Source organism: Lampetra fluviatilis, chromosome 4 (assembly GCF_964198595.1).
Source record: "Lampetra fluviatilis chromosome 4, kcLamFluv1.1, whole genome shotgun sequence".
In the NCBI taxonomy this organism is placed as follows: domain Eukaryota; kingdom Metazoa; phylum Chordata; class Hyperoartia; order Petromyzontiformes; family Petromyzontidae; genus Lampetra; species Lampetra fluviatilis.
In genome coordinates, this window is record NC_136278.1 from 27,607,610 (window position 1) to 27,622,173 (window position 14,564).

A 14,564-nucleotide genomic window follows, 5' to 3' on the forward strand; every position below is an offset into this window, starting at 1 on the left:
CGGGACAAATCACAACCGATGCCTTCAAACTAAACCGGAAGTATCACATCTGACACCGTGATGTGGAAAGCACGTGGCCCCCACAATGCACTGAGATCCCCAAAGCGCCAGGGGTCTCGGGGCGTCCATCCAGATTCGCCGTATCCTCGGGATGGCCTTTGCTGGCCACTGTAGAAGAGTAGGCAAATTTACTTTCGAGAGGGCCTCTCGATAGCTCCGTCGAGTGGAGGCGCGCTTGCATCAGCGGTGATGTGAGCGAGCAATTGCAGGGCTGCACCTTTATCGTTCTTTGTTTGTGAAGGGAATCAAACGTTGAACCAAATGTACAATTTTTCTGTAAAAACATCTTGTCATACAAGCTGTTCACACCTTTTTTAAATCCTTTATATTAAGTTCACTTGCTTGTTTGCTTGCTTATGACCGTGCAAATTATTCGGTCGTTTTTTAACCCACTTCCCGTGATGCAATCGAGCTGACATTTTGCACACAGACTCGTTGTGCGTGACAATGTATTTTCGTGAAAAAAAAATTCCTAAATTTTACACTTTTTAGGAAAAAATTAATTATATTTAATTACCAATTGCTTAATGGTGGCAGCCATTCATCTGACCCATAGGTGGCAGCCATCTCAAGCCAGATGACGAGAGGACTCTAGCCGCCACGCATATAAAGGATTTATAGTGAAAAACTTTGTTTTTACGGGTTAATTTTTTTCACGTATACAAAACGTCGGGAATCACTAACAAACGTCGACCGTCACTTTCGATGCGCAGGCATCATCGAGTGCATCCTCGACTTCCCGCATCCTGCCGTGAACTGGGAGAACCTGCTCAAGATCTGCGTCTTCATCTTCGCCTTCATCCTCCCGGTGCTCATCATCGTCGTCTGCTACAGCCTCATGGTGCTTCGCCTGCGCACCGTGCGCCTGCTCTCGGGCTCCAAGGAGAAGGACCGCAACCTGCGGCGCATCACGCGCATGGTCCTCATCGTCGTGGCCATCTTCGTCATCTGCTGGACGCCCATCCACCTGTTCGTGATCATCAAGTCGCGCGTAAGCATCAGCGACACGCCGACCGTCTCGGCCGCGTGGTACATCTGCGTCGCGCTCGGCTACACCAACAGCTGCCTCAACCCCGTGCTGTACGCCTTCCTCGATGAGAACTTCAAGCGCTGCTTCAAGGAGTTCTGCTTCCCGGCCGCGTTCCGCCGCGACCTGCAGGGCTCCAGCCGTGCGTGCGGCAGGCCCAACCGCGGGCAGGCATCGGCCGCGTTCAGCCACACGGAGAGGACTCGGCAGCCGGCGTGACTAGGCGTGGAAATGTCGAGTCTGGCGTCCCAGGCTCGGCCACGCGAGGACCCGAACTCGGAGTTGACGCAAATCACCATGGGTCTGTGAAAGGGGGGGGGGGGGGGACTGGCTCTGCTTGACCGGTGTTGAGTTTAGTTAAGCGGTGGGGGGGTGGGGGGGCACATTTCGCGACGAAAATATTCGGCAAAGGTGTTTTTTTTTCCGATTTAAAGCTTTCGTGACTGCAGGGATTCATCTTCTTGGTTCTTTCGGTAAAGTCACGCTGTCGCCTCGACAGCGTCTGACGCGTCTGACGCTGTCGCCTCGACAGACCTGGTTTCACCTGAGGGACGGCTACTTGCGTTGTGGCCGAAACGTCGTGAGAATTATTTTATCATGTTTTATTTTTATTATTTTATTTCTTCCCTTCTACGTGACTTTACCGAAAGAACCAAGAAGACAAAGGTTTTTTTGTTGTTGTGTGTTTTTGTTTTGCGTCGACGACCATCGACTAACCCCGTCAAAGTTCAAAGCGTCACCGACTCTAGCGAGAGTAAATTATCCAGCGCTGAATGAACTCGGAGAACGGGTCATTGACCAACTTTAAAACAGAGATTGCGATGCTATTGAGGAATACCGAAAATGGTAATTGGCTGTATCTCACTGATTGGCTGATCTGATAGTGTTGGAGTGGGTGGGGGGGGTACTAATTGCATGCTAATATTTAACAATTATGATAATAATTGGCCGCTCGAGTCGACGACGCTTAGAGAAATTGGTGCACGAAATCCGTAGATTAAAAAAAAGTGACGAATATTTCACAGCTTGTCGCCGTCGATCAGACCAAGGGTGTGACCCCCCCCACCCCCGGGACTAAATCAACAACTCTTAACTAAATCAACAACTGGTGGGGCGCCTTTGCCTGATGTGGACGCTCCTGCCAGGGCGGTGATTTGTGTGACGCTCACTCCGAGTCGGGCTCAACTTTACGATCTACATTAGATCTTGGGGGTGGGGGTCGTTTTTGTTGTTGTTGTTGTTGTTGTTGAGTCACAGGATGACGTTGAAATCAAAAGCGTGTTTGATCTCTTGCGCGTATACCGCCAGCAGGTATGCTACCTTGCCTCTCTAAGGCCACAGCCAGCAGTGGCGTGAAGCAAGTAATTGCAGGGCTGCGCCTCTATCTTCAACCCAGGCCACACTTCAAACGTATAATTAGTTTAACAATGATGAAACGATAAAGGTGTATGAATATTTAATAGATTGATGTAATATAGATGATGTTACCTCCACAAGGCTTGAACAATCTCGTCATTAGGCATCTGTGCCCATTTTACAATTACAGTACCAATCCCAAATTGTGATTGCAGCAAACATCTAGGGTATTCACAGCAGTCTATTCTGTTTATTTCAGGCAGGCCTTCCTTTAACCACAAACATTGTAACCACCGGCACATTGAAAATAAATACATTTCAATTTGCAATTTTCGAATAGGTGAACCATTTTCAACGTGGTTTTAATACGACACGTAAAATTACTCTTTGAAATACGTTGAACACAAGCCATTTATGTAGGGAAAAAATATGTTATTTAAATCGTTGGCGTGTTGTTAAGTGCATATCAAATATTTGTCTCGTATAAAGTATCACCAAGATGGGTGGAGATTCTACAATCTACTAGCAGAATGTGCTGCATAAGCTCGTGTTGTAATATACGGCGTTTCAGGTCATGTATATGTTGCTGCAATGCAGAATGTTCTTATCTTTGTTCTTGCTGAATTCCACTAGTTATTCACGAGACAATGAACATAAAAACAGTGAATATAGAATATATATATAACGCTTTAATCTTCGTTAGCAATGTTTCTGACGGTTATGTACGTTGAACTTCTTTCGCACCGTGCGTAGCCAACCGTGCAAATAGAGGTGCCGGGTAAGGACAACAATATAAAGATGGATGCTTTCCACCTTTTACGATATTTAGAATCTCAGTGCATTCCACACAGTCTCGTCAACTCTACCGTATGCTTAGGCTTCCCCCCTCTTCACTTCCTCTTTCCCTTTTGCAGAATAATCGTCATCATTTCTGCATCTTGCCCCTCGTAGGATATGCCCCGCATAACCCGCCTCACTTTCTTATGATCATTTTTGACATTTCCTGCTTACAGCCATTCCCTATCAGCAACCTCCCCATTCTGATTCTTGTTGCAAGAGCTTACTCTGACTGGCCGCCTTTCACATCGCCACATCTCCAACACATTTATCCTTCTCATCCCATCCTTCCAGAATATTCTTGTTTCGCTTGCACATTCCATTACGTTCCACACCGAGGCTTTCAATATCTTCCTCCTTGCTTTTTTTCTGTTTAGCGCCTGCAATGTGACTGTTCTGTGCACATTTTCAAAAGCTGTCTTGGTCATTGTGGTTCTTATCCTCAAGTCTTATCCACACCAACAAAAGGCAATCAAATTTATCACCCGTTCCATCAGATCTTCTCGCACCCATACAATGTGAGTTGGTACACCACCTGTGCGAATTGCCACGATCTTTGTCTTCGTAATGTTGACATTCATACCACACCACCTACCAGCAGCATTCATTCCTGGTGGCTGGCCTTTGAGTCCACAATAGCTACCATGTCAACTGGCAAAAGGCAGAGATTATTGATTACATACCCCTCAGCGTTTAACCCATGCTGTACACCCTCCACCGCATCTCTCATCAGGTATTCACTAAGTATTTTGAAGCGATATAACGCCGTGCCGCAACCCTGTCTCGCAATTGTATCGATTTGAAAGCTCATTTCTTTAGAACTGCTTTTTGTGCTTGTATGTATGTTGAACTTCTTTTGCGCCGTACGTGGCCCGCCGTGCTAATCAGAGGTGTTTAGAAAAACAATTATTTACTTATTTTATTTTTATTATTAAATATAACAAAAAAATTATATTATTTTATTTGTATTAATAAATAACATAAAAAGTATATATATTACTTTTTATTTTATTTTTCTACCTACGTGACTTCACCGAAAGAACCAAAGAGTATGGATCCCTGCAGTCACCAAAGCTTCAAATCAAAATCAGAGGTGTTTAGTTTGTTGTCCTTCCACCACACCTCCGATTGGCACGGTTAGCTACATACGTTGCGAAAGAAGTTGGACATACATACATGCATGCATACGTAATAACGCATTGGCATTATCGTGGGCAGTATTATACACTATGTGTACATGTACAATATATAAATACATGTTCATTTTTAATTGCATCGTACACGCACATCCCGATGCGTCTGCTGCTCTGCTCTAGGTTGGAGAGAACTTATCCTATTTGACATTTAAACAAAACGATGATATTCTGTGGACTCTCTCAACCTTTAACACCGGCTCTTTGTTTACATTGACAACAGCACGATATTGATTTTAAGCCGTTTCTCGAGCACTGAGGCTCGGGCAGACAATGCCAGAGGGCACATTGAATATTACAAATTGCATCTGAGCAGACACGTAATCACCCTGAGATAGTCAAAAAACGATGCCAGTGGTTCCTAAAGAGTATTTAAAATGTTTGAAAAAATAATGTCCTACGTGTCTCTGATTTGCATCTTCTTTTTTCGTCATCGACCAAATTGAATTGTTCAAGCATGAAAGGATTCTGGAGATCCAGGGTGTTTGCTCTGTCCGAAGGCGTTGTTTTTTAGAGCCATTCAATGTAAGCAAAGGACAGGTCACCGCACAACCATGTTTTCACACCGTGCCATGGCACGTAGTTACTCTGCAGCTTGACTTGCCTGCCCAGGGCTAAGCCAGGAATGAACCCATCCACACACCTACTGAGCAGCACACTGCAGTCTTTATTTGCACGTTGATCGGCCCAGCACGCATATGAAACGCTTGGCACCAAAAAATGTAAAGTGAATGGAGTAGATCCTGCTAACGTAGGTTGCTCCGCGGTTGTGCAGTGCATCTCTCCGGTGTGTTTGTCGGGTTGTTATACCGAGTGGTGTCGAGTCTGCATCTCGATTGAAGCCTTGTGCACACGCTGGACAACTCATTTCATTCATGTTGCGGCACCCCACAACATAAGCATCGCACCTTGTGTGGTGTTCGACGCGATGCGCGACGTTTCGTTCCTTGTGCTGGGAGCTTCTTCAGGATACGACATATTGAGGCAGCATACAACGTGCGGCACAACCCCCAAAAAAACACATCAGAGGGAATTGAGAGAATATCGACAAACATGAACTGTCAGGACCATAACACGTGCGGCTCGTCCAGCTTTGCAATGAGCTGTCAGTTTGCATCTTTGTTGAAGCCTTGTGCACACCCTGGATTGCTAATTTCTCTCATGTCGGAGGGTGGCCCGAGTAGGCTGTGTTATGTTCTTCAAATGGCAACTATGAGTCGGAGGGAGCGATGCTCACGCTGTTCATTTCGCGATCCGTTCGACGAAGCCCTCGGCGCTTGTTGTTCATGAAGCAGCAGCCTGATGTGCCCCATGCACAACTGACCCACCCCTCCTGTGCGGGACGATGCCATGTTCCCTTCCAGGGCTCTGAGGCGTGAATCGCAGCAGCAGCAGCAGACAATTGACGCTCATTCTGTGATTGTGTGCAACCTATTGGCTGACGGGGAAACACCACGACGCTTTGATCCAACTGCATGCCGTGGTACACTTCCCCAGTCCCAATCTGTTTTGCAACAACAACAACAACAACGCAGAAACTGCCGAGGAAGACGATGATGCCCACTCCCTTTCCCCCTGGGGAAGATGCCTTGATAAAATATTGACAATAACAATGATCGCATGGCTTCACATTTACTTTGGCGAAGCATGCATTGTTCTGTACCTGCAGATGAACTCTCAATGCTGACATTTTCAGATGGCTTGCTTTACGCATGGAGATGCGAGCTGGTAATTCGAGGATCTGTTACTGAGATTTACAATGTTTCTCGCAAGCGGCGATGTTTCTTCACATAATGTATTAACTTCCGAGTGACATTTCACAATATGTTGTTAACATACTAACGACGTACCCTGGATATATTTTATGGAACAGAACTGTACTATGTTTATATATTTAAACACACATCTGGATGCACATATATTTTGCACACCATAGCTATGTATACAATGTTATTTCACCTTTGAAATAATGACAACCTCAAGGATCTAAACACATTTCTCTGGAAGTTCCTGCTTTAAAAAAATGAACATTTTGAATCTACCCAGGGTCTTATTCAGACATAATAAAAATGCCTCTGCCAAATGCAAAGAAGCTATTTAAACAGTCATTGAAAAGGTTCATAACATGGTGAAAGTTACGATTGCAATACTATTCCACAACGATAGGTTTTTTTATTGACATTGAGCTCAGCTATTAAAGTGAAATGAAGGTTTTTCTGCCTTAAACATTATTTAAATGCCTTGGAACTGCCCAACCCAGATCTTTGTACAATATAGCACCAAATTTGGTCACCCAGATCAATCCTGCTGAATCGGGAAGGGTTCTAATTTGAAATAAGTTTGCTTGTTCTCCCTGTGGTCGTGTGGATTTTTATCCGGGTCCTCTGGTTTTTCACTTCACATTTAGAAACATGCGTTTCGAGTATTTGGCTGCTATACATTTTGACACGATTAGCCACTTAATTGGGCTATCATTTGTGGCCTGGTCGTTTCTTAAAAAGTGCTGTATAGCTCAGTGGTCCTTACCTGGTAAAATAATAAAAAATGTGGTCAGTTTTAACCGTTTAAATAAGATGTACGTGTTATGCAAATTTCACAACGTTCATTTGCCGATTTGATCATCTTTACACCTCACTCATTACAATGAGAACTTGAGTGCACGCTGCCAGGACAGTATTTGTGTACAGGTCGGTACATTACTGAAGAGCAGCCGTGGCCAGCCGGCGTCTCCCAAGCCGCATGCGGCTTTATTAAAGGGGCACAACACAGAAGACACTCTCACAGCAGTAGCCAAAACATAGTTAATGTCTCCCGTGCTGTGCCAAAAACTGTCGATATATTAACACATATATACATTCAATTGGCTCTTTGCAGAACCCGCGGGTACCTGCTCTAAAAAAAACACACTCTTTCTTTCAGCATGCTGTAGTGCTGCAGTTTTACCCAATCGTCTCATGAATATATCATTGATGTACCATCAACGGGACGCATCTCCTTCATGAATGGAAAATTCAAGACGAGCCACAGTAGTGATGATTGTGGCCATGCAACTCAAGCTATGGGCCACCTCGTAAACCACAATTGCCTGCGATCCTTCAGTTGGTGAGGAATATCAAAACGACAACAACTCCCTCCTGAAGCCCTCTGATCGCTAGCAGACTTCGACATTGGCATTTATTTCCTTAACATATTGCCATACGCAGGAATAGAATAGAATGAATGCGTCCATAACCCAGATAAATAAGTCAAGCAATTCCTAGGCCAGATGGATAAGTCACTGGCACAGAAAATTCCTCTGTTGATCACGCATATTCTGTTCTGTGAAAAAATTCACGAAAAAAAATAGTCTCCTTGCTACGAACCATACATTGCCGCGATTGTTTTCCGATGTGGTGAATGTTAATTGCCTAGCGCAATTAAAGCGTCGTCGAGTTAGTACAGAGGCCAACGTTACCTTCAGCAAGTCGCAAAGGTGCAAAGCGACGTGGTGGTGGTTGTTTAAAAAAAAACTCTACCAAAGATGAGACCGCTAGGATGACCTCTGGTGCCATTCTCCCAGAGGTTTCTGTGGCCACTCCACGTTACTCCAATCTCCACCCACACTCCACACACACACACCAATACCCAATTATGTGTGTGGTCAATGCGTGCGTTGCTTATAAGAGCACAAGTTTGGATTGCGCAAAAAAATATCACTTGTTCACAATGTGTAGCTTTTTTATTATTATTATTATAACTGTGCAGCTGTGAAAAAGTTTACCTGCTTACTTGCGTTCCCAGTGCGCTCGATTAATCTGGCGCCGCGTGTGTGCGTGTGTTTATGGCTCTTAAAAAGGGCGGTTTGTGAGTCGTGTACAATTGTTGTGTGATGCCAAGGTCCTCGAAAACGCATAACAAAACCAAGACTTTGGGACCGATGCGTGAAATTGCACTTAAGATTGTCTTAAGTGGAAGTTTTTTTTGTTTCGTACAATACTGTATCGCTGCTTTAGCGGTCACTATGAATGTGTAGACATTTCAGAACTCTTGAACAACACAAATGATGTATTTTAAAAGGGTTGCATGGCTTTAATGCACTCATGTTTTGTTCTGTAAAAATGTGTGACATGCAGTGAATCACATCGTTTAAAGCTATCGTGGGATTGCACGGTGTATTATCGATATTATAAAAATACAGCTTAATTTTTTTGGAATACGTTATAGCTCGTGATCGTGATACATTTGTGTGCTGTATTATCTTGACGTGTATATATTGTACCAACATGATTGCCTTTCAGTGAAACACAATAGTACAGTCAACTTTTTTTGTTGCAAGAACTGTATACCTTTTGATCTGTGTGAGAGTCTCAGTAATTACATTCAGATGGGTGCAAAGAGCATTATTATAATTGTATAGTAATGAGAAATCTTATTTGCATAAGCTCATATATTCTGGAGCACAGTTCAAATAAAACCCTGGCCTGGATTATGTTATCGCCACGGGCTCGGAGTCATTTTTGCAAAACGTTTCTCATGCAGGTCAATCTATGTTTTAATTAATGTAGACAGTTGCTGGAGTTAAATAAACTGTGAGCAAATTAAACTTTCCTCACCGCGAAAGACTGCTCATTTTAAATTGGAGACCATATTTGGGGGAGACTATTATTACAAATGAAATAGGAATGAGAAATAATTAACTCATTAATGACTACATCCATATTCTTGGTCTTTCGGTAAAGTCACGTAGATAGCTTCAAATAAAATAACAAAAAATAACATTCACGCGTAAACATACATTGTCTTCAAAAAGAAGTATTTATGTATCGAAAGTAGAGACGTATTTTGATAATCTTGAGTTTTAAATGCTTTATACAACCGCTGTAAACGAATCTAGATTGTAAATACATTATTATGAACGCGTACAAGAAATGTAATACGAACATACAGAGTTATAGTCAACTTCTAACACCGATGCACTCGCTCTATGGTGAACGTGACAAGTATGATAATTAGGCCTGATATTCAGCCGCGGATACTTTTTGTGTACGTCGATTCAAATCTATTTGACTGCCACCCATCTGTGTGCGTGTGCGCGCTGCGCATATATAACACGTGATATTTAAAATGGAACAAACCAGTACTTATTGGCTTTTTTCTGCAAAAATGCATGTGGTTAATTGTGGTGGAATCCAGTGAAGAGAGTGAACTTGTGCTGTGCAGTACAATTGTTTTTTCTCACGTCCGGAATACTTCGTCGTCTATGATTCTAACACTACAGCACATGGTCACGTGTAGACTACAGTTTGGTCTGTTGACACTTTTCGCCTTAGCTTATATAATATATGAGAAAGTTAATGTTAAAGTATATGAATAAACGTGTGTGAAAACTGAGTCGTAATTGTCATTTTATCACAGAAATGTCAAGACACTCGTGTCAGTACCATTTTTGCAATCCATATGTTTTAATGGGGGGTGGGAGGGGGGCGGTTGGCAAGAAATGTAAATATTCTCTCAATTATATCAAAGTTTACTCAAGTTTATCATTTAGTAATGATCTATCGGTCCGAACATGATAATCACGAAGATGTGTATTTATCCTGTTGTGATTGCAGAAATGTAACTGTGAATGGGAGATCGTATGTTAGAATTTTATCTCAGACAACATTCTAATTTCGTATGAAAATTGAAATCTGGCATCAAATTTAAATGTTTATTAAGCCTATATATGTCAGAATTTTTTTTTGCATTAATGAAGGCCACTAATTTTAGTGAACATATATAATCAGCAATTTATATATTATTTTTAGTTTTTTTTATTTATTGCCAAAGATTAAACTGCAAACAAAATTTTTGAGAATTCAATAACTTCAAAATGCTTTTAAAAAGTGCCAGACTTATTATAACTCTTCATTATAACGCTTCATGAGAAGAGTTATAATAAAGACCAGGTACCAGCATTTGATTGACAAAGGGCTGAATATAATGATTACAGTATATAAGTTTGGTCAAAACATATACTTACATTAATGTCTTCATTTTACTGTTTTATATTTTTCTCTACTTTCCCATGTTTGAATACCATTCGGTTATGACATGTTTTTTTATGTTTTAAATTAGGTGGTTTTCTTTCGTCTCTTTGTTGATAAATAGTGTACATATACTGTACATCAGAACTGATTCATGTCAATGGCACGATATGCTTCTGAAAATTTGCTTTGATGTAAGAAGGTCATGGCTACATTTCTTAAAGCAAACTCACAACGAGAACACTATGGCTGTCCAACGATAATGAATAAATGTGGAATATTTTTTGCGTGTATTTGGGTATATTTGCCCAACATCATGTTGATATGCCAATGCTATGTATTTTTTTCAAATAGCTTTGAAGCCAAGAGGTGTTTGACTTCAACCGGATGACATTGGTGCAATGGCCGTGTGCCCATGTGCTGTCGACAATGTCCTCTGCCTATGTTGTTTTCATATTTTATCACAATATATGGGAAAGGTTGAGGGATAGGGAAGCAATTCGAGATATGTTCCCTGCCACGTTTGTCACATTTTTACTCAGGATTTGAATTCATAGAATGACACAACGTGGTGTTTTTCCATTCTAGTTTTAATGAATATGAATCGGGATGTGATGGAGCCATTGGTATTTATTGAAACAAAATCTTTACATTTATCAACATTATATGAGAATACAGTGCACGATGAAACAAAATGAGCATTTTCAAGTGCACACTATTTATGTTATATCCGTGTTGACTTGTAAACTGTGCCCGTACTTTTCAGCTGTATGGATTGAACGCACATGACACAATCCGACATAAGCGAGATCGATATTTAAAATCGTTATCAGTACTGTCATAAAATAACGTAACTTTAAGCGTCAGTCCATTTTAACGTGGTATTATATCGAGCCCAGAATAACAATTTCACAGGCTGATTCTACATTTTTTAAAAATAATACATTATAATATAATCTGCATGCACATTTATCACGTCCGAGTTCACGAAGTAAGGATTCAGGTGGCTACCTTACACTCCAGGAGTTTCTGGAAGTTATTCCTAAAGTTTACATCGAGGAACGCGTACAGGAACGGGTTGAGGCAGCTGTTGGCGTAGCTGAGGCTCGTGATGAAGTAGGAGATGCCGACCACCACAGGGGTCTCCTGTAGATTCCCAGTGAGGGCTATCACCGTACTCAGGTGGTAAGGTGTCCAGCAGAAGAGGCACACGGCCAGCACGATGAACACCATGATCGTGACCTTCCTCTTGGCCTTGTCCAGCGCCTTGCCATTCGTGTTGAGACGCATGTTCCTCAGCTTGTACAGCATGGTGGTGTAGAGGATGCAAATGGTGGAGACGGGGATGGCGAAGCCGAAGACGAGGGTGTAGATGCGGCTGCCCTTGAGCCAGTTGAACTCCGGCTTGGGGAAGTCGAGGCTGCAGTGATTCCTGTCGAACTCGTCCACGTACGTGCTGGCGAAGATGGTGAACGGGAGGATGACGACCGACACGAGCAGCCACACGCCCCGGCTCACCAGCTTGGCGTTCCTGTAGGTCCTGCGGGGCAAGTTCTCCGATTTGACCGTCGCCGTCACCACGAAGAAGCGGTCGGCGCTCATGACCGTGAGGAAGTAGATGCTCGTGAACATGTTGTACTGGTCGATCGAGAGGATCACCTTGCACATGGTCTTCCCGAAGGGCCAGTCCTGCAACAGGTGGTTGGCGATGTTGATGGGCAGCACCAGGGTGAAGAGCTCGTCAGCGATGGCCAGGTTGAGAATGAACATGTTGGTCACCGTCTTCATTTTGGGGGCGCGCAGGATGACGTAGATCACAGCCGTGTTGCCCGTCAAGCCGATGGCGCAGATGACGGAGTAGATGATGGGCAAGGTGATGTAGAAGTCACTGTTGTAGTCGACGTGCGTCCTGTTCGTTCCGTTCGCGCTCACCGCTGTCTCGTTGAGAAACGAGGTCGCGTTCGCCTGGGTCCAACCTGACCCCGGGGCCTCCATGTCGAGGCGTCGCTTCTCTCTCTCTCTCTCTCTCGCTCCGTGTTCGTTCCTTCCTGCCTCCCTCTGTTATTTATGAATGAACGAAGTTTCTACCCCGCGTGGATGAAACCACTGCGCACGCCAGCAGGCTCCCGTTTCTTTTTCTTCTTCCAGTTCAATCCGTCCTGTGCCGTTAATGCGAACACGCTTTGCTAAAACGCCATCCAGTATGTGCATGTACGTCGAACCTCTTTCGCAGCGTGCCTAACCAACCGTGATAATCGGAGGTGCGAAGGGGGGGGGGGAAGACAACAAAACTAAACACAGAAAGCAGTTCGAAAGAAATAGGTTTTCAATCTGAGTATCGAGTTGGCTCCTTCCTAGGCAGAAGTTTAATCGTCGCGAACCGATTGAGACGATCCTTTTCCGACCGCTCCAAACGCCTCCCGAACCCACAGCGTAACTCCCAACGCGGAGAGCAGAAAACACCACGGCTCTGAGCAAACACCGTAGCGAGTTGCGACGCGGGGCCGCGGCGGTAGGAGGAGTGATCGACGGAACTTAGAAGGACGGCTGCGTGTCCCTTGCTCATCTCGTTACATCGCAGCGGCTGCGGCGTCCGTTTGAGATGGACGACGATTCAGGCTCTTGTTACGCCGAATTAACGCCAACAGAAACATTTGCTGAGAGGGTAGGGGGGGGGGGTTTCTTCCATTTGTTGGGGTTGGGTGGAGTGGGGGGGGGGGATCGGAGGGTGGCTGGCATTGTTGTTGATGATACGGGATGAGAGAGAGAGAGAGAGCCGCGTGTGTGCGAAGGCGGCGATTGTCATCTAGCCGGAGGGAACTGCACTGTCCCTTTCAGCACCAGCGCGGCGGCGAGCAGGGGATGGGGTGGTGGCTTCTTCCATCCGGAGAGGCGCGAGAACCTATGTGCGCTGTAGCGCACAAAGACAAAGATGCCACCGCGTAGCCTTAGACAGACAGTTAGGGGCAAGTGTTGTCAGCGAACAGCTATGAAGGCCGCAACGGTGCACGAGGGGGTGGGGGTGGCCAGCACCACGCCCGACCGCCTTTGTCTCCCCAGTCGCGATGTTTACACACCGCACTAGGTGGTCATTTGAGGGTGAGTCGAGCCGAGGGAAGGTCCGGGACCGGGTCAGTTAATCGTCACTGGCGTTGGCCGTAAGCGGGAATCGAACTTGTGGGTCGCCGGGTTCGTAGTAGTGCAGCGCGCACACACACAGACGTACCGACAATGGGAGCACACATTGTCACGTTTAATCGTGTTCTCTGTCAAAGTACCCAGCTCCCCTAGCGTCCAATACAACTCATGCAAACAAACGAATGTTTATCTTTTTACCCGTTAATTACTGCAATAGCATGCATATCCTCTATCACCCGCTACCCGACCAATAAGATATTGTATAAATATGAAGCAATTTATTTGCGGTATTATAATTAAGTATAGCCTTTTTAATGCATCGTCTGTACAGTAATTGGATGAAGTCTATAGCCATACGCTTTGCCTAATTCGTAGGATCAAACAGCTATTGTCTCTACAAATTGCCTATTGCCTCTATAAATACGTTGACATCTGTACATACAAGTATGTATGTGCATGCACATGTATGTAAGTGTGCGTGCGTGCTGTGTGTGTGTGTGTGATATATGCGTGATTGCGTGTGCTGGGTATAACAGCCCGTGTAAGCGGCCGTACCTGAGCTGGCCACGCGTGTGCGCTGAGCTGCAAGTCCACACTGCTTGTGGCTCTTGGTATCACCGTGTAGCCAGAATCCCTCCAAAGTGCCAGTGGCGCTGCGCAGCGCTTTGCAGGTTGCTTTATTATCATCCAGCGTGGGGCGATGTTACGTGTGACACCGTCTCCGAAGTCACCAACTGCCGACCTCAAACCTGTGGGAGAAAAAAAGCACCGCAGCGGCCATGTGTTTTTGTTGTTGTTGTAAGGAGAACAATCTATAGAATTAGAATGTCATTTTCAAATGTATAGATGACCGTCCATTGATGTTGGTTGACGTGCGGGGAAAGAGTGGTGAGTGAGTGAGTGAATGGTAGGTATTTCCCCCCGCCAAAAAAATAAAAATATAACGAG

The 14,564-nt window shown here is 44.4% G+C and overlaps 2 protein-coding genes across 4 annotated transcripts in view; one reads left to right on the forward strand and one right to left on the reverse strand.

Annotated features, from left to right (window-relative positions):
* Positions 1 to 1,410, forward strand: part of LOC144931712 (delta-type opioid receptor-like) — a 59,259-nt gene extending 57,849 nt beyond the window's left edge. For all 3 annotated transcript variants that reach the window (XM_078855922.1, XM_078855920.1, XM_078855921.1), the window contains exon 4: positions 774 to 1,410. In XM_078855922.1, the coding sequence (XP_078712048.1) occupies positions 774 to 1,306 (533 nt within the window). In that variant the 3' untranslated portion in view covers positions 1,307 to 1,410. The remainder of the gene's footprint in view (positions 1 to 773) is intronic.
* Positions 1,411 to 11,477: 10,067 nt separating this feature from the next.
* On the reverse strand, positions 11,478 to 14,251 carry LOC144931714 (neuropeptides B/W receptor type 1-like). The gene is made up of 2 exons (XM_078855923.1): positions 14,172 to 14,251; positions 11,478 to 13,389 (listed from the first exon to the last, which is right to left on the reverse strand). Exon 2 carries the CDS (start codon positions 12,471 to 12,473, stop codon positions 11,478 to 11,480), a length of 996 nt encoding a protein of 331 aa, XP_078712049.1. The 5' UTR covers positions 12,474 to 13,389; positions 14,172 to 14,251.
* Between the last annotated feature and the right edge of the window lie 313 nt (positions 14,252 to 14,564).

What these genes read in the sequence shown, in the direction of transcription:
- LOC144931714 (XM_078855923.1), bottom strand. Translation starts at nt 12,473, where the DNA reads ATGGAGGCCCCGGGGTCAGGTTGGACCCAGGCGAACGCGACCTCGTTT.